This window comes from Castor canadensis, chromosome 1, assembly GCF_047511655.1.
Source record: "Castor canadensis chromosome 1, mCasCan1.hap1v2, whole genome shotgun sequence".
Taxonomy (NCBI): Eukaryota; Metazoa; Chordata; class Mammalia; order Rodentia; family Castoridae; genus Castor; species Castor canadensis.
Genome location: NC_133386.1, coordinates 27,108,108 through 27,134,664, shown reverse-complemented (window position 1 = coordinate 27,134,664; position 26,557 = coordinate 27,108,108). Strand labels below are relative to the sequence as shown.

Sequence of the window (26,557 nt, the reverse complement as noted above, 5' to 3'; positions counted from 1 at the left end):
TTTTTCATATAAATGTTCAATTTTCATAACTAAGCTTGAGAAATAGAGCCATTTTTAGCCTTTATCAAATAGCTGTGAGTCATGGTTGATATGTCTGAAAAAATATTAGCTTTAAAATCTTGGTTGGAGCCAAGTGTGGTTCATGCCTATAATCCCAGTTATTCAGGAGGGAGAGGTAGGAGAATCAATCTGAGGCCCGCCTGGGCAAAAGTCAAGACTCCAAAAAATGAATTAAAAGCAAAAAGGCTGGGGGCATGGCTCAAGTAGTAGAGCTCTTCTACACTTCAGCAAGTGCAGAAACAAATTGTCCAAACCCTTCCCAAGAATGTTCATACTTGCATATGAAATATACTTTATTATATTAACCAGATCACCAAGTCTGTGAGGGTCAACAGCAGATTTTGTCTTCACAAAATCTCTGACTAGATGAACGTAATACTGCCCAGATATTGATGACCAAACTAAAACTAAACTGGGCAGTGGGCTCTTGGTTGAGGTGTCTGTCCCTTGGCGGGAAGAGACGTGTTTGTTTTTCTCCCTTTTCTTTTAAATCCTTCTGTGATTTTAAAATAGTTAGCTGTGATTTTCTGCAAACCTTAGATGAGTGGTTCCCACTTCAGCCAATTCTTTGTAGGGAGCATTCAGCTTGGGAGAGGGAGGTCGTAAGGCTCCTGAGAGCAATGCAGGAGGCAGGACGCTTGGTGGCTGGGGCCCTTCTCACCACTCCCTGGTGTCCCTGTCAAGAGGCCATAGCAACTCTGAAAGGACTTGGTCAAGATCAAAACTGACTAGGTGGCCTACAAATAGGCAGACAAAGGAGGAGGGGGTGCAGCAAGAGGAGAGAGGGCAGCACAGTGACAAGGCCACTCTATTTCTGAGTTGGGTGGTGGCACTGATACCGTAATCTGCCTATTAAGACCACTTCCTTGCCTGGTAGAGGCTGGTGAAGATACAGCAGGCTTTTCCAGGAACACTGGGATCTCATCAAGCCATTTTTGGGTATAAAAGCTTGTGGCTTTGCTGTGGAGATCAGGAAGACGTAATTGCTGTGCACCACCTCCCAGTGCTGCTTTCTTTGCACTTCACCACCCACCTCCCAGCACATCTGAAGCCCCAGCAGAGGAGGCCGTGGGCTGTGTGGTTCCCATGCTCTCAGCCAGTCTTCAGTTCCATGCCTTCTCCAGTTTCTGTCTGAGAGCAGAGGACTCCCAAGCACACATTTGCATGGGTGTAAGGACAACCTGTAGCTCCGGGATGGAGGGCAAGGAGCCAACCAAAACCTGGAGCCCTTTCTGCTGAGTTTTGTGAGTTCTGATAAATTCAGTGCTTTTCTGAAAATTTGCTGGAGTCACCAAAATTTATTTATTTACCTTTGGTGCTGGGGATAAAGTCAGTTCACTGTGCTCTACCACTGAGCTATACTTCCAGCCCCAGAGTTCCAAAATTGAATTCTGAGGCCCTGACTTCTGTGCTTTCCCTGGAAACACAGGTATGACCAGGTGATATTATGTTTACTCAGTTCCCCGATCAGGTATCAGAGTTTTTACAAAATCCATGTGAACTCTGAAAACTTAATAATTTTGTTTTCTAAGCATGGCCTCAAATGGTGTTTAAAAGGTTAAGACGTGCTTATACAAATATATATTTGGGTATCAGGCTCTGTCCAAACCCCAAACAGGTTCCATAAGTGTTCTATACCTAGCAGTATTAAATATAAAACAATCATCTAACCTGGAGTTACAGGGTTCACTTTGGTTCATTTGCAATGCAGGCAAGCACTCCACCACTGAGCAGCAGCCCTAGGCCCTTCATTTCTTTTAAGCAATTACAAGTGAAGTTTCTCAGGTTGGATGAGCTCATTTTCTGTGACTGAGTTTAAGAGTTACCATTGCTTTTGCTGACAGTAGACTGTTGTTTCTTGATTTCAGCTAGATGGATACCTTCCTTAAGGAATTGTTTATCTTCAGCTGAATTCACCTGGCTTCACTTCCACATTGTAGATGCATTTTGAATGTATGCTTGTATGCTGTGCCTATCTTTTTAACATTTTTGGAAAGATTCCATTCATTTACTTCTCACCACTCTATCCTAATTACGTGTTCTATGAGGCTTTGGTTCTTAAAAATGTACTAGTCTAGTTGGGCACGGTTATATGTCTGTAACCCCAGCTACTCATGAGATGGAGGTAGAAGAATCTCAGTCTGGCAGGTATGACCTAGGCAAAATCTTGAGATCCTACTTGAGAATTGAACTGAAAAAAACCCAAAAGTCTGGGGTGGCAGGGTTCAAGTGGTAGATTGCTTGACTAGTAAGTGAGAGGCCCTGAGTTCAATCCCCAGTACTGAAAAAAACAAACTATCAAATAAATCAAACAAAACTAAAAAAACATTAGCCCAAAGGCTTCTGTGTTCCTGAGGGTGGTACAATTCACAGAGTAAATGTGTTCATCATAGAATTTCCACTCTTCTCCTTTAAACATACATTTTAGATGTCACAAGTGATACATATCCATGATGAAAAATGAAAACAGGTAAGCGGAAAGAAAAAACCATACACTTAAGTTTATACATATAAATATGTATTTATAAAATGTGATATACTCCCTTTAAGCTTTTCCTGTTTGATATACTGTGAATATTTCTCTTTATTCTAATGGTGTCCTAATTTTGCCTTGTACAGATGCAATAAAATTGGCTTAATTAATCTTTTGTCGGAGAGGCAAGCATTTCAAAATCTTTGCTGCTGTTCAGGCAGTGAGGTACATCTTAGAATTATGTTCCATGCCTTTTCCCAATTTTTTTTGTGAGACAAATTTGCTGGGACCCAATTCTTTTTGATCACAGCTCTGCTTATGGCCTCAACATGTCTCCTTCCAGGTGAGCTGGTTTTGCTGATGCAGACAGTGATATTGCCTTTATCGGATTTTTCGTATTAGTTTTTCTGGCCTCGAGTCTTCATTTGAGTTGCTATAGCTCTTGAAATTTCTCACTTTGGGTTTTCTGTGGTACAGGCTATCTGGGGTTAGCCAAAGTTACCTTTATAATTTCTCTATTTCCTCCTGTCTCTCAACAGCCTCTGTCCTGATTTCCCCTCCTGTATCAATATCCTCCCTTCTAGTTCATTCCCTGACTCTAATTTATCAGAGCAATTCACTCCTAAGCTTCCTTATTTCTCCCAGTCCTTTGACATATCTTCCCACTAGTTCCTTGGCATCTCCACATGACATTAGTGCAGTTATCTCAAAGTTTGAAGTTGCCAGAAACAAATCATACTTTACTCCAAATTTCCAGCAAAACAAAAACAGCCCCTAAAGAATTCCAAACAACTGATTTTTCCCTTTCTGTGTTGCCTTTTTTTTAAGTTGAAGGCTCCCACTGATCCACCATTACTGTAAGATTCAAGTTGAATTGACATTTATTGACTATATCATACCACATCAGTTTGCTGTGTAAAACTCTCGAGTGGCTTTCCATCGTCATTAAAGTGTAACCCAAACTCCTCTCAGGTGCCATGAGGCTCCTGCCACCTTGCCTCTGCCTGTTCCTCCCCTCACTTCCTCAGCTTCCCAGCTGCCTTTTCTCCCTCCAGAGTACAGTACACAGGCAAGTCAGAGACTGTTCACTTACCCTTCCCTTGGCCATCATCCTCTCTGGATTATACTTTGGGTATTGTAACTAAAAACTCTTGGCCAACCCCAAGGTATCCTAGAGTTTCTGCTATAAGTTTTCTTTTGAAAGTTTTGTAATTTCTTGTTTTACACCTAGGTTTTTAATGGTGTATTTTGAATCAATTTTCATGAAAAGTGGATGGTTTTTGTTTAGATTCTTCTCCTCCTTCTAACTCCTCCTTCTTCTGCTTCTTCTTCTTCCTTTTTCTTCTCTTTATTATTATTATTATTATTATTATATTTCCTCTTAGTCTCCTTCTTTGGCAATGGATGTTCAATTGTTCCATCACCATTTGTTGAATACACTACCATTATTCTATTGAATTACCCTTGTGCCTTTATCAAAGATCAGTTGATTTGTTAGGTTTTATTTCCTGGTACTAATAAATATAATTTTAAAGAGTCATTTATTCATACATTTATCAGATAATATTTAATTGAGAAGTCACTATGTGATGATAGGTGCTGGGAACACATGAAAAAAAAAGAAAGAAAAAAATACTTACTTTTTTTGTATTGAAAAGATGACACTGGCTTAAGAGTCAAAAGAAATGAGAATTAGACAAAAAAAATCCCTGTCTTCGTAGAGTTTCCATAATAAAAGACTAGTGATATAGCACATGTGAGAATATTTTATAGTTATTCACAATTCTTTCCCAGTTAAGTATATATGGTGCACTTCTGTATTCAGTGTCTTTGCTCATTTGGTCATCACACACACTCTGAGTGAGGTGCTGGGTCTATGAAGATATTCTCTTTTCCTTCTACCTCTTTTCATTCCACTTTCATTTTTTCTACCTGTTGAGAAAGTGCAATAATATAATTTTTAAATTTAGGCATACCTGTGTCCATTGGTGCATTAAGAAATAGGATATTGGCCAGGTTGTATTTTGAATGTATTTGCAGCAAGGGATGTAGCTCAATTGGTAGAGCGCTTGCCTTGCTAGCATGTATAATGCCTTGGGTTTGATCCTCAGCACTAAAAAAAAAGCAAGATATGGTAGATATGGTAGCCACAAGCTTCAATTCCAGCACTTGAGAGGCAGAGGCAGGAGAACTGTGAGCTCAAGGCCAGTCTGGGCTATATAGTAAGACCCTGTTTCAAAAAAAAAAATGTACTCAAAATCAGAGCAAAGACATCTCTATTCTAATGAACTCATGACTGGATTAATCAATGGATGAATTTAGTGCCCTTATGGTCCATTCCTGTCTCAATAGTGCCACAGGCTGGGGACCAAACCTTCATTTACCACAAGGGCCTTTTTGGGAGATACCTCATATCCAAACCACAACAACTGCCTTTGGGGTTTTCTGGATAATTAGGGTGAGAACAGATAATTTTATTCAGATTGAAGGGTAAGATAGGCAAGGTTTGAAAGCTGTAAACCAATCATTTCACACTTCTTGGATGCATCCTTGTTCCGTAATGTCTAGGCTTGGTCTCAGAGTCAGAGAGAGATTTATTGTAACAGGATTGTCTCTGAGCCTTATTTGTTTACTCTTTCCTTTTCTGACAACCCCGAAACTTCATTAAGGAAAAAGTACATACAAGGGACTTGCTTAAGCATGGTAGGTAGTGAAAAAGGGAAGGGAAGATGAGGTTTCCAGACACAAAGTAATTCCTTGGAAGGATGCCATCTCAGAGCTGGCAGTCTTGTGCTGAGTTCTCACTCATGTCACATGCAAGGAAAGGCACCACCTGGCTCCTTGTAGCTGTACAGAAAGCACAGGTTTATGGTAATTTATAGAAAACAGAGAATGAGCTCCAAGCTAGTGACTTGTTTGGAAGAAAAAGGAGAAAAAGAAGAAGACATAAAGATCATTCCAAATCTGGGTTTTTTTTCATATATTATATTAGACATTTGGAAGTGGAAGGGTCTTTAGAGAACATCTCACCTAACCCTCAGCCCCATGGCAAAATTCTGTCTGCCAAAGCCTTAGCAGAAACCAGCCTATACTTGAACCCTTCCAGTGACGGTCGCTCAATGCCTCTTTGGCTAAGAAGTAAGAACTACCCCTTAATTATAGAAAAACCTTCCTTACGTGACTAAACTCTGTGTTCTGGTGATTCCCAAACATGAGTGCTTTTTCCATTCTCTGAAGCAAGACTGTTTAACGTTCCTGTTCACAGGAGAACCCTTCACTTATAGCTGTCAGGGCTTCACTAAATCCTGGATTCTCTCCTCAGTTCTCAGCTTGCCATGGATTCCAGATCCTTTTAAAGTCATTTTCTGGTTGGTTAAAGTTCTTGTTAAGGTTTTATGCTCAGAAGGAACAAAGCGTTCCTGGCTTTTTTTTTTTTCCCCTTTGTTTGGTGATACGGAGTTTGAACTCAGGGCCTTGCACTTGCTAGGTAGGCACTCTACCTTGTTAGCTGCTCTGCCAGCCCTGGAACTGAGGTTTTGACCTCAGGGCCTCAGGTTTGTTAGAAAGCACTCTATTACTTGAGTCCCGGCCCCCCAGTCCTTAAGGTTTGCTCTTTTTGATCTGGGGCCAGCCTCAGACCTTGATCCTCCTGACTTCCACCTTCTAAGTAGGTAGGATTACAGGTGTAAGCCACTGCCCAGCCCATCCTCCTGGTTTGTTAGACTAGTATTTAGTTGATGTCAAGAAATGTCTCAACTATACTTAATTATACTTCTGTTCATACAAATGTCTTATTTATATTTCTGTTTATACTTTTATTCTTATCTTTATGCAAAGATAAAATTTCTAAATTTCTTTCTTATGCTTGGATTAAAGGTGTTTCTACTTGAAAGTGTTGCTCAGCTTTGTAATTTCACAAATCTTTCATTTTGGAAGCTGGGGCCACAAGCTAGCCAGAAATATGAGACGTACAAGAAGCAAACGCCTTCTATTTGCTGAAGGTCTCTAAGCATTGGTAACCAAGGCAAGCGGATTACAGAAAGGAACAATTAGCTGAGTGCAAATGCAAAACAGTCCCAACTCCTACACTCCTCTCCTGCTTGCTAAAATCAGTGAGCAGGGATCAACTCTGAGCTGTTTCATGAAGTGTGTTGCCAGCTGTGGTGGTGCACACAGGTACTCAACCAGCTAAAGGAGTTGAGGCAGGAGGATCACTGGGAGTTCAAGGCCAGCCTGGGCTACGCTAGGTGATTCTGTTGGTGGGACCGCAGAGAGCTGCTTATTCACTCAACACCTGTGAGTAGCAAAAGAGGTGCAGGCAATTGAGAAGTTTATGTGACTCACGTGTCCTGGCCTCCTCCTCCTCATTTCCTGCCAGGGTGTGCTTTTCTGAATAACATCAGTTCTTAGGAAAGCCAACGTGTTACCTCATGCCCTTTAGCACAGAAACCCAATTAACCACATTGTCAACAACTTCTTCCTGTTTAGAATTTTAGGAGTAGTCAAGAGTTTTGTAGTCGGGTGTACTGTTGCATGTCTATTATCCCAGCATTCAGGAGACATAGACAGAAGGATTGTGAGTTTGAGGCCAGCCTGCGCTATGCAGTGAGACCCTATCTCAAAACCAAACCAAGCAAAAGTAACCACAAATATATTTATTTTTGACTTCCAAAGGAAATTTTGTAATAGCTCTTGTAATTCCAAATGCCTCAGCCAATGCAATGAACTTAAGAGAATGATATTAAAAGTAAGGGGCTTTGGAGCTCCATTACCGTTTTTGCCTAATTAAATGTACATATATAACATGCTCAGTTTAAAGAAAAACATCAAGGAACACCCTGTTTTCTACCTCATGTAAGGAGACCATTACCTATTCCAGTCACAGACAGCCCTCTCCGTCCCCCTCTTCCCACAAGCTTTGCCTTGCTCTGTCCTTTGGTTCCCAGGAGCAACTGTGGTCATGAACTTTGGGTTAATCATTCCTTTGCCATTCTTTGTGGTTTTACCATAGACATCTGCAACCCTAAACACCCTAGGGTTTAATTTTGCATGTTTGGGGACTTTACATTAGTGGTATTATCCCGTTTAGGAATCGTTTTGTTCAATACTGGTTTTGAGATTCACATTGCTGCGTGAAGTTTATTTTCAAGGCTTTCTCCTACTGATAAACATTTGTGTTCTTTTTAGATTTTTCTTTTTGAGATACTGTCTTCCTCTGTAGCCCAGGCTTGCCTCGAACTCTATCCTTCTGCCTTAGGACTCAAGAGTGCTGGAATTACAGGTGTGTACCACCATGCCCTGCTCTAGCTGTTTTTTTTTTTTTTTTGAAATGAGTAATGCTTCTATGAGTTGTTATCTATGCCTCCTGGTGCTTTTTAAAAAATTGCTGATATTTGTTGAGCACTTATTTTGTGCCAAACACTGTTCCAAGCATTTTAAGTGATTCATTTAAACCTCCCATAACTTTATGAGCTAGGGATGATTATCATCACCCTGTGAGGGAATTTGGTCCAAAGACCAAATTCTGCCAGAGATGAGATGCCTAAGAAGCACAGAGCTAGACTTTCAGCCAGGCGCCTCAGCATCGGTCTGTCCTTGACAATCAATGCGCCACGCTGATTCTGCTGCTGTCTGTCATCTGGTCAGTCAACACGGAAAGCTCTGAGGTTTATTTCCATGTGTTCTTATATCCTTAGGTTAGTCAAACGCTGCCAAATTCTTTTAAAAACAAAAAAATCAATACATTTTATAGAGATACAAGACACTTCTTTTGGGAGGGGGGCTCTGGCATTATCCACCCCCATCAAATGTCCTGAAGTTTCTACATTTCAAATCCATTTCCGAATGGGGGTGTTTGTAAATTATCTTAACTATATGAGACTTTCCAGACTAGTGACTAATTCTTATGTCCTGCAGAAATCAGTTCCAGGAATGAAAATGGCTGATGGTATTTTCCCCATCAGTGTTCATCTGGCCTGTGTCTGGAAGCATAAACATGAGCCATATGTCCATCTTCTGAGTTGGTAGGAAGCCTCCAAACCACCTAATCTGGAGAATGACACAGTGAGACATCACAGAATGAGAAAGGGAAAGTAGTCTGCTGAGCAGGCTAAGGCAGAGCATGCCTCATCTGCTTCCAGATGTAGCACGGGGCCAAAGATCCAGTTCCTTGGTGTGGAAGGAGTCTCGTTTGTGTTAATGCAAACATAACACACCACCACCATGTAACACACCAGTGCAGCTCACACCACTCTTATGGGAGCCTTGTGTGTAGCAATGCGGGAAGAACCTTAACCTGGCATCTTAATGGAGTGAAAACTGGAAGTTAACTGGAAGATTTGTTAAAGATTAAAATTACCCAAGTAGGACCAGACATGGTGATGCATGTCTATGATTCCAGCTACCCAGGAGGTAGAGATAGGAGGATTGTGTTCCCTGGGCAAAAGTGCGAAACCCTATCTGAAGTAAACTACAGTAAAAATGGCTAAAGGTGAGGCTCAAGTGGTAGAGTGCCTGCTTTGCAAGGGTGAGTCCCTGAGTTCAAATGAATGAATGAGTAAATGAAGTAGGATAAAAATCCTGTAGCTGTTACATGCAAGGAGGCCGGAGGAACAGGAGTCCTGCAGAGATGGTTCAGGAATGGCCTGAGCAGTCAAGGTTGTCTTTAAGCCCCTGTCTATGAAAGTCAAAAGGCCTTAGGAGAAGTGTCAAGGTTGTCTTTAAGCCCCTGTCTATGAAAGTCAAAAGGCCTTAGGAGAAGTGGTAGTAGGAATGAACCACAGGCAATCTTACACCCATAAGGAAAGAGACATGACCATCTGCTAGTCATGTCGTCACTTGGAAAGGTAGTGACCTCAGGAAATAATATTTTTGAGAGGTCCAGTTATCTTTAAAGTACTCATAGAATGTGTTCCAGAAAAACACAGCCCCAGTGTGTGAGAACTGGATCCAAGGTTCTGAGAGACTGGAGAACAGGCAGACAGATCCATGATTGTAGGGTGTAAGTTACTGATTAAAGAGTGACTTGCTGACAGAAGCATGGTCCTGGGTGGCACAAGAACAGTGGATCCCCATGATCTGGAAGAAAAGTAGGGGGCTTCTGATGTGGTCAAGACATCTGAGCCAGAAGCTCTGATGGTTTATCTTAAGCTAACACCAAGGATATCAGGCATACCCTTGGTGTTAGCTTATTCACAGCAGGCTGGAAACCATGTGGGGAAAATCGACCAGGGAGACTCTGGGTGGCCATGGCCGTCGGGACTCCGAATGGTGGTGGTCATATCAATATCCATTTGAGTCCACAAGATTGAGAACATTGTAGCCAATATAGCAAGACTCTGTCTTAAAAAGTCCCTACACATTACCAAATGTCCCCTGGGGGGTAAAAAATCACCTACCGTTGAGAATCATTTCTTATCACAATATGCTTATAGCAGCTAAATATGTGTGGGAGTAGCATAGATAATTCTAATTTTTTGCCCATTTATTTTTAGCTAATTGTAATGAACATGTATATGTAAACATGCATATCTTAATAATAAAAATTAAAACATTGTTAAAATACCCATTATTTATTTTTAAAATTCTAGGCATATGCTTTTGAGCAAGGTCTTTGAAAAAACAACTGTAGATAGATTTATGGTTGATACAACGTGGGAAACCAAAAAGGGAAAAGAGAGAAAAGCAGCTGTAAGATAATTTAGCTTAAATTCATCTGCGAGATGTGGGGGTGGTAACGCGTGGAGCAGAAAGAATTTGATTTATGGCCCAGGTGCACCTGTCCATGATAACCACCTCTGTTTAATGTTCTCATTAGACTTACTGTGGAGCAGACCTGTGCTGCAGGCTGCACAAAGAGTTTTTCCTTGCTGTTCCGATTTCCTTGGATCAGAGTGCAGCCTGGGGACACAAGATCTTTCTGCTGTTGCTGGCTGTGGGAGCAAGTTCCCTTCATCTACTTTCTTCTCATGGGCAAGATGTGACACTTGGTTTCACTCACTTTCCAGGGGTGCCATCTTCATTCATCAGTTGTTCAGGATTTATGGGCTATGGAAATAGAGCCACTAAGAGATGGGTGTTGTTTGTTTTTTTCTTTTTCCACGTCATGAGTTTCTTTGCAAACATATATGATTTTCTCTAAGAGTCCAAGAGTTTGATTCATTTTCCAAAGAGACCACTTCTTAAAATATTCTTCATATCTGTTAGATGGATGAATTAAACACCCTTATTTCTTAAGCATTTGGTGTCATACTATAAAGAAAGGTGTAGCAAATCCAGATCCAAAGTACAAGATCATCATAATGAGTAATCAGCACGTTTTCCACTGAAAATGGCAGATTCTTCCCAGGGCCCTCCTCATGGTGGCTCTGAGACCACAGAAGTCTGAACCTCCAGATGCTCTGCCCCAACACGATGCCGTTGTGCAAAGGAGAAAGGTGGAAGAAATGGGTGCACTAACTAACCTCATTTCCTCACAAGGATGTTTCATTCATGTGAAATCCTAGACATGAGGAATGGCTCATCATGGCACCAGTGATGTTTGTCAAAGACCCTGACACTTCAACTTCACAGCTCCACCAAGCCTCATACCTAGGGATGGAGTCTATGAGGGAGAAGAGGAGAGGGTGAGGACTGGCCATAAAAGTCAGGATACATGACAGCTGCGTCCCACATAGATATGCTACCTCTAAGAAGATGTTACTTTCCCTTACAAGAAATGTCTATCATAAGTTTGTGCTTGAATGTACAAATGTGCCTCGACTTATGATGGGGTTATGTCCTCATAAACCTACTAAAAGCTAAAAATATAACTTGAAAATGAATCTGTACACTATATGCTGTATTAGTCAGTTTCATGTCACCATAACAAAATACCTGACACAGGCTACTTACAAAATCAAGAGAGTTTTATTTTGGCTCACAGTTCCAGAGTTTTGAGCTCAAGAATGGGTAGCCTTATGGGATTGGGCCTTTTTCTAGGGTGGCATACCATGGTAGGAGTGCACATGGGAGCCAGTGTTCATGGCACAAGCCAGAAATCAAAGACTGAGAGACCTGGCTCCCACAGTTTCCTTCAAGGGCACATCCCAATGACCCAAGAACCTCCCAATAGGCCCCACCTTCTAAGTCCATAGTACTTCCTAATAGTGCCCCTGGGAACAAAGCCTTTAACATATGGGCCTTGGAGGAAATCATCCCAATTGTAGTACACACCAACCTCCAGAACACGGTAAGTCAGTGCAACCCAAGAGTGTTGATGGTTTCTCCTCGGGATTATATGGCTGACTTGGAGCTGTGGCTCACTGCCACTGCCCCACATTAGGAGAGAGGATCATGTCCCATATGTGTAGCCTGGGAAAAGATCACAATTCAAAATTTGAAGTGTGGTTTCTACTGAGTGTATATGTTTTTGCACTATGGAAAAGTTGACAAATCCTAAGTTGATCCCTTGCTAAGCCAGACACTGTCTGAATATATCTCTGTGAGTGCACACGTTGCAAGGAGCAGAATTAGAGAAATGTTCAGTACTTCTGATGTACCTAGACTGACAAGAGCCGGAAAAAACAACTCAATTAGATTTCTTTTTACAAAGCTAGAAAATGTGGCTCAGCCATGGAAGGATTTCAATCTGAATGCACAGAGTAGGAAGCAAATTACTATTGTACTTTCGGGTAAGAAAAACAAAGTTAGGTAAGGTCTGTGTTTGAATCAAAACAGTCATGCACCCAAGTGGCTTTGCTTTCTGGTGCTAAGCGTGTCACCTGGCAGTTAACAATGACGATGACATTATATGGCGTTCAGGGCTGTCAGTGCCTTCTATAGTCTAAGTCTTTCCATCCTCAAAACAACCCTGAGGAGGTTGTTATTTATACCTCATAGACAAGGGCACTGAAGAATGTAGTAGGCACTCAATAAATACTTTGTAAATGAAATTAATAAGGCAAACTATCATCAATTTTTTTTGCTCTTAATAACAAGTCTTCCTCACCCACTCCAGAACTTCTTCTACAGTTTGTGTTATAAATTGGTTCTTCAAAACCAGCAGAATCATTTCTACAAAGATCAAGAACAGAACACTCCAATTAATATAATTATGTTCCAAATTCAACCATTAAATCAGAAACTGTTTGGATTTGTGGATAATTGCAAAAGACCATGACCCTACAATCAATCTCTCTTACCAGGATCATCTGCCTGTCTAAAAAATAGGAAATATGGATAATAATTTGTTTTCCTGAAGGAGCATTAGCAGATGATGAGTTCCTGACAAAAACAAATATCTATTAAGGTAAGCTGTATGATGTTGCTGTTTCTGTAGAGTGAAAGGAACGAAATATCAGTAATTTCGTTCAAACTTTATAGATTGTCACATTTTAGTGTACTGTAGAATTTAATTTTTTTAACTCAACTTTATAGATTGTCACATTTTAGTGTACTGTAGAATTTAATTTTTTTCACTGGCAAAAGAGAGGGGTAACAGTTACTTGCATTTAACGAGGAAAGTATTGTTTTATGATATACTTTATTTCTCATCATAAATTACTTTAGCGTTTAATGAACTCCTCTGTCCATATTGCTTTAACTGACTTCTTTTCTATGTCCTGTGTTTGCTTACTGCTTTTACTGTAATGTGGATAGATGATGTTCTTTCATACATCTTCCAAAGAGACTCCAAAAAACAGCCCATCCCCAGTAGAATATTTAATTATAGTAACAAAGTGCTTCAATCGCTGAGTGCTCCCTAGTTCACAATAATGTAAATATCTTTCCAACAACACAATTCCAGAAGTAAAATGTACTACTTTATTATAAAATGTAGCATTTTCTTTTGGGTTAGTTTTGAGGGAACCACAAAAAGCCCCTATTGAATTATCCCAAGGGCATTTTCTTGACTCCAGAAAAATAATCATTTATAGTCACACTCCAAAAATACTCATAAAATGTGAAATACTGCCTCTTAAGGTAGACACAAGCATCAAATTCCATGAGGGGTTGTGCTTGATTTGCTCACTGTAAACACGTGTTATCAGGATTGAGTACACAGGTACCAACCTAGTGGTACCTGTATATCTTTCATTCTCAGACTCAAAAATTCTGGAAAAGTAGTATTTGTAAAACAAATGACCTTTATGAAACAGCTTTTACAGTGTTATATATGCCTGCTAATACCAAGAAAATAATTGGAGAAGGATGCTTGTTAGAAAAGAATAAGCAGAGTGGCCACAGTACAGCTTCCTTAATAAATCCTATCTGACAAATATTCCCGGAAATCTGACTCTGTCTAAAGCAGTGGTGGGGTCCCTGAACTCCAGGGACCCACTGTCATTTGAAGAGACCTGCATGCATAAGCCAACCACTGAAAGGAGGTCAGGCCAAATGACTGTAAGAAGAACTGAGAGAGGCAAGTCGTTCTCCAATGCTGGCCAATCCGAGCCCAGAGGTTCACTAATTTGAATGGTTCACTGTTTGTTGGCACTTACACGCCCTGTCACAGGAGGGGTCCGGCAAAGGAATGTCTCGGTTCGTTTCCCATTTGTACACATAACTCCCATTTCTCCATAAATTGCATGAGATAGTTTTCATTTTCTTCTGGTGGTTTGTCTGGGACCTGCTGCTCATAGAGTCTAGACAAAAGGCCCTCTCCTGTGAGAGGGCCACCCTTGTAAGGTTCACAGCCCTCAGGGTCCTGGTCAAAGCTAGACAACAAAGGGATACACAGCCTGCCAGTCCGAGGGTCCCAATCAACCAGTGTTGTCGATGGCTCTTCTTGTAGCCCCTCTTCTGGGCCTGTGTACTCCTGGGCCATGTAGCCTAAGTCACTGAGTTGAAGGGTGTAGGAATACAGTGGCATTTGTTGGTCCCCATTTGCCAGAGCTGCCTGTGGCTCGGATGAACTTCCTTGCCTGGCTTCCTCCTCCTGCACACTAAGCTGGTGATCTGTGAGCCGCAGGCCTAAGTCAGCTCTTACGTTGTACTCATATTCAGTGGTGGGTCTGGAGCTGCCCAGCCACTCCTGCTGGGTCAGGGAAGCACCTCTGCTGCTGTCCCCAGTGTCACAGAGAATTTCCATGACATGTGAAGTGTACCCCAAGTGCTTCACCTCTGGATGGGGCTCTGGGCTCTGGCAGGACTCAGGATCATTAAGGTTGAGTCCATCCCTGCTTTTGTTGAGCCTTTCCTTCTGAGAAACTTTAGAATCATCCAGAATATTCAGGGCAATAAAGTTATCCACGAGTTTTTCAGCAGGCATGAAGAATCTTTTGTCAAATTCATGCCCATAAATCAAAATCTATAAAGAGAAAAGAGAATGATTTTCACCTTTTCACTTCAAAGAGACATTAAAAACAGCTGCTAAGAATTTATGGCGTCACCAGATAGTTTGAAAGATCTATTCTTACTAAGGTATGCTTAGAAAATATGTGGAAGGAAAGGGGAGAACCACAAAATGTGATTAGAGGTGACTGTGGTTCCCACGTGGCCTATCCAGTGTGGAGATCAGGGTGGCTGCCCCTCTTACTGGTTAACAGATTGCAGGTGAGTTGCTTAATTTCTTAAACCTTTTTAATTCTGTAAAATTAGACTTCTTGCCAGAGGAAGGGTAGCAAAAATGAAGACAGAATTCATGAAATTGCTTTGTTAATTACAGCTTACTCTGTACTTGTTTATAAACAGGGGTTGCCTGGGCTACCAATCCTTTCTTGCATATGCTGTGGACATGAATTGTGGATAGGTTTGAAAACCACATATAGAAAGGTAGATAAGGACATGGGTAACGATGATTTTTTTTTATACCTCCTTCGAGGCAGTAATCTTGCTAGGATAAGGCCAAAACAGGAACTTCATCTGCTATTGTATGGCCTAGGGAACCTCTAAATCATGTCAGGGATTAGAACTGGAGATTCAAATTATCTGGGGGAGCCAGGTGCCAGTGGCTCACGCCTGTAATCCTAACTACTCAGGAGGTAGAGTTCAGGAGGATCCCCCAGGCAAATAGTTTGTGAGACCCTATCTCACAAAAAAGGACAGGTAGAGTGGCTCAAGTGTTAAGAGCCCCTGCTTAGCAAGTGTGAGGCCCTGCGTTTAAATCCCAGTGCTACCAAATAATTTTGCTGGGGGAGTGTGGAAGATGTCTGTTATTTAAGAAAACATCAGTCAGTGATAAGCTAAGGTACAACCCATATTGCCACTTTAAGGTGCAATTTCATTTAACATTACAAAAGAGGACCCTCAGCTTCATTCTTTTATAAAATTTTCAGTTTAAAAAAATCACACAAAGTCAATTCTCCCGTGAATTTTCCTCCCAGGATAGGTCTCCCTGTGCCATTAAAAAGTTAATGGCCAGACACCAGTGGCTCACACTGCAAAACCCCATATCAATGGAAAAAGGCTAGAATGGGGTAGCATGTGCCTGTCATTCCAGCTACAGCAGGAAGTCTAAAATAGGAGGATCCTAGCCCAGCCTGGACAAAAGTGTGAGTCCCTATCTCCAAAATAACCAGAGCAAAAAGGGCTGGAGACGTGGCTCAAGCAGGAGAGTGCCTGCCTAGCAAGTGTGAAGCCCTGAGTTCAAACCTCAGTTCTGAGCCACCCTCCCCACAAAAAGCTAATGCAAAACCCTAAATGCCAGGAGGATAACATAAAAATGTACACATGGAACTAACACAACAAAAGTATGTATGGTGAACACGTCTTTTAATTCCCAAGCAAAAATTTTAATGTTGAACAGGTGCTGCTTGGTCTTTCAGAACCTTCTAGCAAACCAACATCCAGCCATTTGGTTTTTTTGCCCTCTGTTTGTTTATTCTCCTTGCTATGAATGATTGAGTCCTGCCCATGGCCTCCTAAGTGTTTCCATTTCATCTCTACCCTGATGTCTCACTCTCCTTTTTTGGATTGTCATTTTCTCTCCCCTACATAACCGTCGTAGCCCCCCAAGTCTATTCTTGTTTTTAGTCTTATTCCCCTTAAAGTTGACCTAGAACTAATATCCAGTTGAATCCACAACACAACACTGACAATGACAATGACAATGCTAAAAGCCTTACTGAGAATCTTCTTTGACAACAGAATGAAGCCCATGCATCTTAGGCCTGGCCCAACACCTGCTTTCCAGTCCAGTCCTCCTCATGAACCATATGCAGAGTCATGATGTGACTTTCCACACACCTCCCTCCCTCCTTTGCCCTGCTGTTTCTCCTGCCTGTGGTAAGTGTCCTAACTCTCATTTTCTAACCAAACTAGCATGAGAACTGATTCCCAATGCAGGGAGTTGGAGGTACAAGTTGGGACTTGTACCTCCAAGTCCCAACTGCCTGCTTTCTTTATAGCGTTCATGAATAATTTTGAAATTCCAGTTCCTGACTAGGTTTGAACCTTAAGAAAGATAGGGATCATGACTTAATTTATCTGTGTACCCCATGATCTTGTCTAATCTGATCATTAAATATAAAATATTTTCAAAGCTAAAGAATTTTTATCTTTGGTTATTTTTTTTTTGCAGTGCTGGAGGTGGAACTCAGGACCTCACACATGCTAGGCAAGTGCTCCATCACTGAGCTATACTCCTAGCACAGGATGCGCTTTTTTTAATTCATTGACTATTAAATTTAAATCCACTCTGTCCTCAGATAGAAATGTATTTGTTCTAGCATCTCCTTTTCTATCCTCCTGGAGCATATTGCTGTTATAAGAGACTCCCCCCATTCCAAGCACTCACCAAAGTCGCTGGGTGTTTCTGTTTGCCAACGTGGATATATCGGTAGATGGAGTAACCAATCACAGAAAAAAGAAATATGGTAACAGATATGGGCAAAACATACCAGAAGATGATTTTAACTTTTAATCCTGATGTTTGATCTGTTAAAAAAAAAAAAAGCAGTGTGTGTGGGAGAATTGGACAGTTGTGATTTTGTGTGGTGGGAAACGGGTGCTGTCAAAGACATTGGATGGATCACTACATTCAGAGGCTCAGTTTCCTCACCCATGGATTGAGAAACTTGAACTAATGTTGTAAGGGGTTCTGAATTCTTCATCTTTCTGACAATAGATGGTTATAAGGAATCACCTGGACTCAGCTCACATCTTTATAGTAAGAATACCTTACACTAATCCAAGCCATCAGATATTCTATCAATTTTTGTCTGGCTTTGAGATTCATGACTGGCCTTGCCAATCTACACAGTTACAAGAGCCAACTCCTTAAAATCTCTCTCTCCTATCTGTCCTATTGATTTTGTTTCTCTGGAGAATTCTGACTAATACAGCAGTAGAAAAAGAATGTATGTAAATTTAGCACAAATGACAAAAGCTCTAGGGTATTCTTTACACAGCAAGCATGTCATGGGACTAGGGGGAGCACAGATATTTTCCAGGAACAGTCTCCAAAAAGGAATACTGAGGTTTTAGAAAGCAGTGGGTTGGAAAGTTATCTTTGGTGATCTAATGGGTAGGGTATCACAGGAAAGGTCAGAACCAGAAATGGCACCCTATTATTTTTGTTCCTTTTCGTACACTGGTGAGAAAGTGGGCTCCATCTGCTTACTGGGAAGTATCTAAGGTAATCTGTGCTTAGTTGCTTGGTTTCTGCCAACAGAGTAAATGATTTCCACTGGAAATTCACTCCTACAATTTGGCACTGATCAAGCTATTTGTAAACACAACACTTTTTCCCAACACAAAAATGATTTCTTCAGTCTGCTTTATTTTGCTTTCCCCTTGCTTGGCATTTCTGTTTTATTTGCTTTATGGTAGAGAACTCTTCATTTTAAAGGAAAAAGGATGATAAGGGCAGGGATTCAACAATAAAGCTTGTTACTTTTCCTATGCATTCACAATATTCCCTGTCTTTTCCTTGGGAAAGTTTCCTTTTGAAGGGGAGGTATATGGCAAAAGAGGAAAAGTGAGCCCATGGATTTCCATTCAGAGCTAGGGAAAGAACAAGGGCCAGGGGCAAAAAGGTTGGAGCTTTTGTTGGAAGGGAGAAGCAGAAGAATAGAGGATACAAAGTCATTGGCTGTAGGCAAACCTTAGGACTTATTTTCAATTTTCAGGGCTTGAGCTCAACCTCTACTCACTCTGGGGGCAAAAAGATTAAATAAATATGTGCTCAAAACCCCAGGTCCCCTAGTAGGGATAGATATCTTGACCACAGTTCCCTGCAGCCTAGCTCAGAAAACACAAGAAGGAGTCAAAGACAAAGGAAAGAGAGTAACTGTGAGAGGAAGATCATGGATTTGCTGATCCTAGACCTCCCCTATAAGTGATAACCTTATGCAAACGAAAAGCCTGTAATTTGTAATTTCCAATGGGAGCAAAAAAAGAGTTTTGCTTTAAATTGTCTTCAGGATAATACTTTGCTTCTCACAAGGAAATAGCTGGGTGTTTTTGAAGTTCAATGAACTTCTGTTGGTTAGAGCAATTACAACTGTAAAGAAGAAAAAAGACATGTATACAAGTTCTTAAATATTATTTCTCAAGGCAGGAAAGCCCTTTGACCTCGCAGGACTGATGGTAGTGGACATGGGATCCTATCGAGAGTCCCCCAACATTGGCCAAGCGCAGTGGCAGTTCAATGAATTTGGGTGATAGCTGTTTCTGGCTTTGAATGCACCTGTTTCTCTTAGAGATGAATTTGTCAAAACCCTGTCTGGACTGCCTTTTGCTTTATCAGACTTCTTTCCTCAGAGCAGGCCAGAGTTTCAAAGCTTACCTTCCAAAGTACTGACACATTGCTTCTGAGAAGGCCGAGTGAGGCGAGGGGGCCCTGGGACGAAGGATTCCACGCTGATGCAGTACAGAGTGTTGGGCTCCAGCCAGCTGAGCACCAGCGTGTGGTTGGTGATACACTGGGACCACTAGGGCAGGGAATTGCCAACAGCCATTAGAGCCAAAGATCCTGGGACCACCCCAGACAATTCCAGAAGGAAACAAAAGACTGCGATAGCATTGGAGCCTTTACAATTGTTGTATGCCTTTTGTTTGTTTGTTTCCAGGGACAGTTTCAATAATATCACAGGGATGGATTTCTTACTAACTTTGTCCTGTGTCCTTGATAACGTTCTCTCTCTCTCTCTCTCTCTCTCTCTCATATATATATATATATATATATATATATGTATATATATATATATGAGATATATATATCCATTTAGGCAGTACTGGGGATTGAACTCAGGGCCTTGCACTTGCTAGTGCTTTATAACTTGAGTCACTCCTCCAGCCCTTTTTGCTTGTAGCTATTTTTCTCAGATATGGTCTAGTGTTTCTGCCCAGTCCAGTCTTGACTGAGATCCTCCAATTTATATTTACCATGTAGCTGGGATTACAGGTATGTACCACCATGCCTGGCTTGCCTACATTTTTTAATTCTCCTTGGAGACTGAGTAAGAGATGTTACACAAGTAAAAGCTTTTTGTCAAAGTGAAGTATACTGCTTCTCTACATTTCAGTAGCAACATCATGTACTATAAACAGAAGGTTTTTGCAAGGAAAATGTGGTACAGCATCTCTTTTAAATGGCGTAGAGCCTGGATCTTTACAAAGAATCAAAACACCAGGGCTGCTTGTTCCAGGGTTAGCTTCAGAAAGTGGTACTTAGATTCCATGCCCCATCCCAAATCAGGCTTACCATTCTTTTTGATTTAGTGTTATACATGGACACATTGTACTTCAGATTGGAGTATATTTGTTGCATGGAAACGGAACTGTCTTCTGGATTTCTCTTCCACTTCTCTGGAGCTGTCAGGACAATAGAAATGGACTTCTCACCGGTAGTCAGGGAAACCTCTGGTGGGCCAATTTGTGCTTAAAGAAGAGGGGAGAGGGTATTGTCATGTTCAGATGTGAAAAATCTTCTTAGATAATGTTACAATACAGTCCTGCTTGGATCAAAGACCCAAACTGCCTTCTTATAGGAGATGCCTCAAAATCTACTAAGGCAGAGACAGGTGCTGGTGGTGCAAACCTGTTATCCCAGCTACTTGGGAGGCTGAGATTGGGAGGACTGAGGTCCAAGGCCAGCCCAGGCAAAAAGTGAGACCCCATCTCAACCAGTAACTGGGTGTGGTGATGTGTGCCTGTCATTCCAAACTATGCAGGAGGCTGAGATCAGGAGGATTGCAGCTGTAGGCCAAACCCAGGTAAAAAAGCTTGGGAGACTCCATCTCAACAGAAAAAACCTGGATGACATATGTGGTGGCACATGTATGTCATTCCAGTGGCAGTGCAAAGCTTAACATAGAAGGATCATGGTCCAAGCCAGCCTGGGCAAAAAGTGAGACCCTTTCTCCAAAATAACCAAAGCAAAAAGAGCTGTAGGCATTGTTCAAGCTTTAGATCACCTGCCTAGCAAGAGAGGAGAGAGGCCCTGAATTCAAACCCTAGTATTGCCAAAAAAAAAAAAAAAAAGTACTAAGTTGGGCCCAAGTTATACCAAATCTTGAAATGATCATTTCATAATGTTGCATTTACTTAGTTTCTAGTCACCTGCATACATGGAACTTGATGATGGTAACTACAATCAAAAGCATTTGTAACATTCCTGTGGCCTGAAAAGTTGGTGATAAATAGCATTAACATGATTTGATAAGTGGGAAAATCAAAGATGTGATTCAAATGATCTCAAACAGAGGCCAGTAAACTTGTATCTATCATACAGGTCCAGAGAGTACATGTTGTAGACTTTGCAGGGCACAGGATCTCTATTACAGAGACACTCCACTCCAGTTAGAGCACAAAAGCAGACATAAGTAACTATGTAAACAAATGAGCATGGCTTGTGTTCCAATAAAATTTTATTTTTGAATAGACACTGAAATTTGAGTATTATGCAATTTTCATGTCACACAACATTCTTCTTTTTGATTTTTAAAAAATATAAATAGCATTCTTAGCTCATTGCTTGTAGAAAAACATAAAGTAGGGGGGCTGGATCTGGCTCAAGGGCCATAGTTTGGCAACTTCAGATCTGGCAGAGCACTGGGAAGGGCACAGCTCCCAGGCTTCTAGAGTTCACTGTGGTTGGTCATGCCTGAGTCCTTTACGTCTGAGTCAGCCACAGATTGAGGGAAGGCAAATTATAAAAGCAAACAACAGGAAGATGTTGTCTTAATTCTGAGCTACACCTTGAAATGACAACACCCTACTACCAAGTTTATAATAGAAAGAGGCTCAGTTGGGTGATCAGAGCACTCTTCAGTCAAACTTCAGAACACATATCAATGATTCATTAACCCACAACATCAAAAAATGAGTTAGTTGTTCCTCACAGGACACAGCCTCTACTCAATGGTAAAGCAAAGTCAAAATTTGATATAATTGGTATCTAGCCTTAATTTTGGATCCAGGAGTGATCTCTTAGCCACCTTTCACTCTACAGATGAGACTTTGAGGCCCAGCCAGGTGAAGCACCTAGACTGGCTACTCAGAACAGAGCCAAGCAAGGTGGTCTAAGAGGCCAAGACTGTCACACCATGGGGTCAGATTAGCTTTATATTAATACATGTTTAACCAACAATGGCATTACTTACTTTCCAAAAAAGGATAGAACCGTCCAGTTTCAACCCACTTGGAGCAATTTGTTCCCCACACGGCCTTAACTTTAGCGTAATATTGGTGCTCATAGTCAGAGGTTTCAGCAGAAAGGTCACAGTAGGTCCTATTGATATTTTTGCATTTGGATTTACTCAGCCATTTCTTTTGCCCGTATCTGCCAGGAGGGAAACTATGAATTAATAATGAGGTGCCCTCTATGCTTTATAATTAAAAAAAAGCAGTCATTATATAAAATTGAATGGAAGACCTTCTCTTTAGAAGAACAAAAGTACCTGTCATTGAGATAAAAAAGAATCCACTTTTGCTGCTGGCGGTTTTTTTCATTAGCTGTCAGGAGCATGAGTCAGAGTTTCTGTAATCACCTTTCTTTTCTGTGAATTATATTGTGGAGAGTGCACTTTGAAAGCATGTATTTGACTTTTTTATTCTCAGCTACAGTAAAATTTTTTATATACTGTGTGATCAATTCTTCCATAATTATCTAAGTGTTTAGTTCACTATGTATATGAGGTCACTTTGATGGGTTGTTTTAAGAAAAGTTAGTCATTTTTCTTCTTGGCAGAAAAATTACCTTGACATTCTCATAAAATTTCAAAAATCTCATAGGCATTAAGAGTTTGGAGGAAAATTCACTAGGTTGCAGGACATGCCAAAATCTGCAATTTCAGTAATTACAGTGATGATGATGGCAATGATATTGACTAGGTTGTTCATACTGTTTTTTTCTTTTCTTTGTTAAAAACAAACCATTCATAACAAACATAAAGGAAAATATTTTTTAGCACTTTTCAGGTGAAAGAGACTGCAAAAATGTTAAAATAAGAGGAGAAAAGAAAAAAATAAATAAAAAGAGACTGCAGTCTAGCACTTTAGTAACATGTGAGGAGCCAGTGGAAAAGACAGGGTCACACGGAGGCTACTGAAGAGATTAAGTCAGGGGTGTTAGGGGACAGCATGGCTTGAGGTCGCATGGAGAATGTAATGGATTGAAAGTGGCAGGACTGGGGAGCAGTTAAGAGGATACTGAAGTGGTCTGGGTGGGAGATATAGGTGTCTTGAACAAAAATGGTGGCAGTAGAATGAATGAGGACACGACAAAAAATATTGGCGATCGGGCCTTGGTGATTGAGTGCATGTAAGACACAAGGTAAATGAAGGTTTCAGAGGGATTAAGGATGATGTCTCTGGGCCAAATGGGTGGAATGTGGTAATATTTACCAAGACAAAAAGCACCAAAGAAGAGTGGGTTAGGGAAGTGGGGAAGGGAGAGATAGGGTGAGGGAAAGATGGTAAGTTCGGGGTTGGCATGCTGAGGTATGTGAGAGTTAGCAGATGGTCAGTAGGCAATGGATTCCAGAGAGAGGTGTGGGTGGGAGGTAGAGATTTTGGAGTCAGTGGCATAAATTGCCCATAGGCATAAATGAACTGTCTATGGACACAAAGCAAACTTCAGGAGTGTTTGAAGGGTAGGCACAAAATAGATTTGGAAATAGGCGATGAAGAGGAAAGGGGGACTAACAGGCATCACAAAAGTCGCCAGAAGAACACATCTCGACAAGGAAGCTATGGCATCTTTTTCAAGTATTGCCAAAGTTTAAGGATGTCTTCCCTTTCCAGGACATTGCAACAGAGTTCTGAAGGCAAATGGCTTCAGTTCTGTAAGTACCGTGCCTGCCAAAAGACACTAGATTGCAGTCAGGTTTTGTTGACCAAGGTCTCCATCCAAGTGACTTGGATCCAACACTTCCTAGGGGTTTTCAAACTCTTTTGACTATGAACCAGGATAAAAAAATACATTATACATTTTGACTCAGCTCACAAAACATACATATAGTTATTATACAAAACCAAATGTTTTACAAGATAATACCCGAGCTTCACTGCATGCCATCGTCATTTGATCATCTTCCATTTCATGCACTCCACACTAGGCCATTCCTTTCTACTAAAAAATGCTAGTTATGTTACTCAGAATTGATTTCTTGACCCACCAAGTCTTGACTTGAGGGTTGAAGAACTTATTATTGCTTCTTGGACCTTCCCTCCTCAGACTTCTCTTGCTGACCAAGAAGAAAATGTAATTTATTGGATTCTGAATGAAAGATATACAATGATTCATTCAACAGATATTCTAGTAAAGATTCATATCCATGGCAAAAAGTCTTGTGGGAAACCTCAGGGGTCTCTGAGTATTTCTAGTAATCTCAGCAAACACCTGTCAACTGCCTGTTCCACGCAGAGACCAGTGCTCAGGATTTGCAAACTTTATCTCATTGAATTACATAATGTTCCTAGGAGAAGGTTCCATTATTTTCATCCATTTTAAAGATCAGGAAATTGAAACTCAGCAAGATTATGGGATTCATTCAAGTTCACATGACTAATAAAAGGCATACCTGAGATTGGAACCAGTTTTCCCTGATGCCAGAACTTGTGGTTTTGGCACTATGTATTGTTTTGTGCAGTAAGTTCTTTGGTAGATATAATTTAAGCTTTTGTTAAAATTTCACCTTGGAATCAAACCACTCAAAAGTAGAAAAGCATGTAAATTGCCTCAGCTTACCCAGCTAGCTACACAGCCTGACCAGGGACCCAGTACTGAGTGACCCCAGGCTGCACTGGGCACCCTCTGGCAGTGGAATACCAGCCCTGTGTTCCTCTCCACCTTCCACATGCATAGGCATGTCAGAACTTCTATAAGGCAATCTGCTTTTTAACTATTCTTTTTAAAAAGTTGCACAATCTAAATCATTTGCTCTCACAGAGCAGGAATGATTCTATTTTTTAAAAGTCCTTTCTAAAACAACATAAAAATACAGAGGACAGAGTAGGCTGTTTGCTCCACCTAATGGGAAAAGAAGTGAGTGTGTGTGCATGAGCCATTTCTCTCTCAGAACTGGGATCTTCTCTCCTTGGACACAGACAATGGGTTCTACATAAATGAGGTCATTGTGAGTGGCCCCTTTCACAGTGAAGTCTTTCACTGGCTTTCATGGCCTTTATTTTTGTCTTTTTCCTAATGACAAAAATAGCTATTCTTTTTTATAAATGTGGGATGTGCTTTTAAAAAGAATCCAAATCATTAAACAATTCAGAAAAGTATAATCCAGAGAAAAATAAATCACCCTGAGACCCATTACCCCGAAATATGAGTGTGGACCTCTTCTCCTGCTTCTACATAAACAGAAGAATGAGTAGGTAGCTGAATAGATAGATGAAAATTAGATTACTCCATGGATATGGCACTAATAAAGTAATAACTGTATCTTGATTTGAACTGTAGTAGAAAAAAGAAATTGAAGTAAAATTATAGAAATTGCTCAAATATTTCATCACTGCAAGTTATACTGATTCCTAAGAAGCTTTTAAATTAAGGAAATGGATTATGAAAAATATCGAGGTTGGTTACTAAAATAATAAAGTACAGTCAGTCTTTCGTATCCGTGGATTTTGCATTTGTGGATTCAACTAAGTATGGCTTGACAATATTTGGAAAAAATACTTCATCTTTACTGCACATGTACAGACTTTCATCTTGTCATTATTCCCTAAACAATACAGTACCACAACTATTTACAAAGCACCTACATTAGTAGTAGGAATTATAAGCAATCTAGATGTGATTTAAAGTATATGGGAGAATGCATGTGGCTTATATGCAAATATAATGTCACTTTATGTAAAGGTCTTGAGAATCTGCATTTTGGAATGTGTGTGTGGGGGGGAACCAATCCCCCGTGGGTGTCAAGGGATGGCAGTATTTTTATTTTGAATTACATTTAGTATCTTCCTGTTATGTAAACCAAGTACACTTATAGTTCTTCTCCATCTGATTTGTTACAGTAGGCTCACACAGTTACAAGGAAACTTTATCACCATGTTTCCCATTGCTCTTTCGTCTAGAAGTTGTTCTATGCAAGCCATCGTCTTTCTGTTGTAACTGTGCGATTACCAAGTTCTTCTTTTGGGCTCATCTGTATCTCTGTTAGCTGGTTATAATCTTTAGTTTGTGGTCCACCTGTCCCAGAAGGACTCAGGAGAGTGGTTTCTTGAGTTCCCACCTGCTTAACAAAGTCTACCAAATTTTTTAGGCATCTTGGATCACACCTGCCTTTCTCTCAGATATATTATGTTGGGTGCTGCTAGACAGATTCCCCTCACCATCCCCCTCCCCCACATATTTGAGTTTTGTCTTTGCTCTGCTGGCCATAAATAATTTCATTTTTTAAATTTAGGAAGGTACATCTCACTATTGTTTTTATTAGAATTTCCCAGACATAGCATGAATTTATGATACATAGTTTTGGGTAATATTTCTTACCTGTTCACGACAAATAACGGTTAGGTATAGAAGGTTTTTCATCTTGAAAAAATATTTTGGCTTTCTAACTTTTTCCTAAGCTCTGTCTACTAGTTTTAAGAAAAAGAATTCTCCATGTTACCTAAGGGTCTTGTTTATTATTGTTGTGCTGG

General features: G+C 40.7%; 1 protein-coding gene and 1 pseudogene across 3 annotated transcripts in view; both read right to left on the bottom strand.

The window, feature by feature from the left end:
• Nucleotides 1–10,756: 10,756 nt before the first annotated feature.
• Il20ra (interleukin 20 receptor subunit alpha) overlaps nucleotides 10,757–26,557 on the bottom strand; it is a 38,065-nt gene continuing 22,264 nt past the window's right edge. For 2 of the 3 annotated variants that reach the window (XM_074073683.1, XM_020180403.2), the window contains 5 exons: nucleotides 22,060–22,238; nucleotides 20,160–20,335; nucleotides 19,242–19,386; nucleotides 17,250–17,389; nucleotides 10,757–14,822 (listed from right to left, as the gene is read on the bottom strand). In XM_074073683.1, coding sequence (XP_073929784.1) covers nucleotides 14,022–14,822; nucleotides 17,250–17,389; nucleotides 19,242–19,386; nucleotides 20,160–20,335; nucleotides 22,060–22,238 — 1,441 coding nt within the window. In that variant the 3' untranslated portion in view covers nucleotides 10,757–14,021. Of the gene's footprint in view, nucleotides 14,823–17,249; nucleotides 17,390–19,241; nucleotides 19,387–20,159; nucleotides 20,336–22,059; nucleotides 22,239–22,356; nucleotides 22,456–26,557 lie in introns of all 3 variants that reach the window. The other variant, XM_074073686.1, reaches the window with a different exon arrangement.
• On the bottom strand, nucleotides 10,758–12,584 carry LOC109697039 (cytochrome c oxidase subunit 7C, mitochondrial pseudogene; annotated as a pseudogene).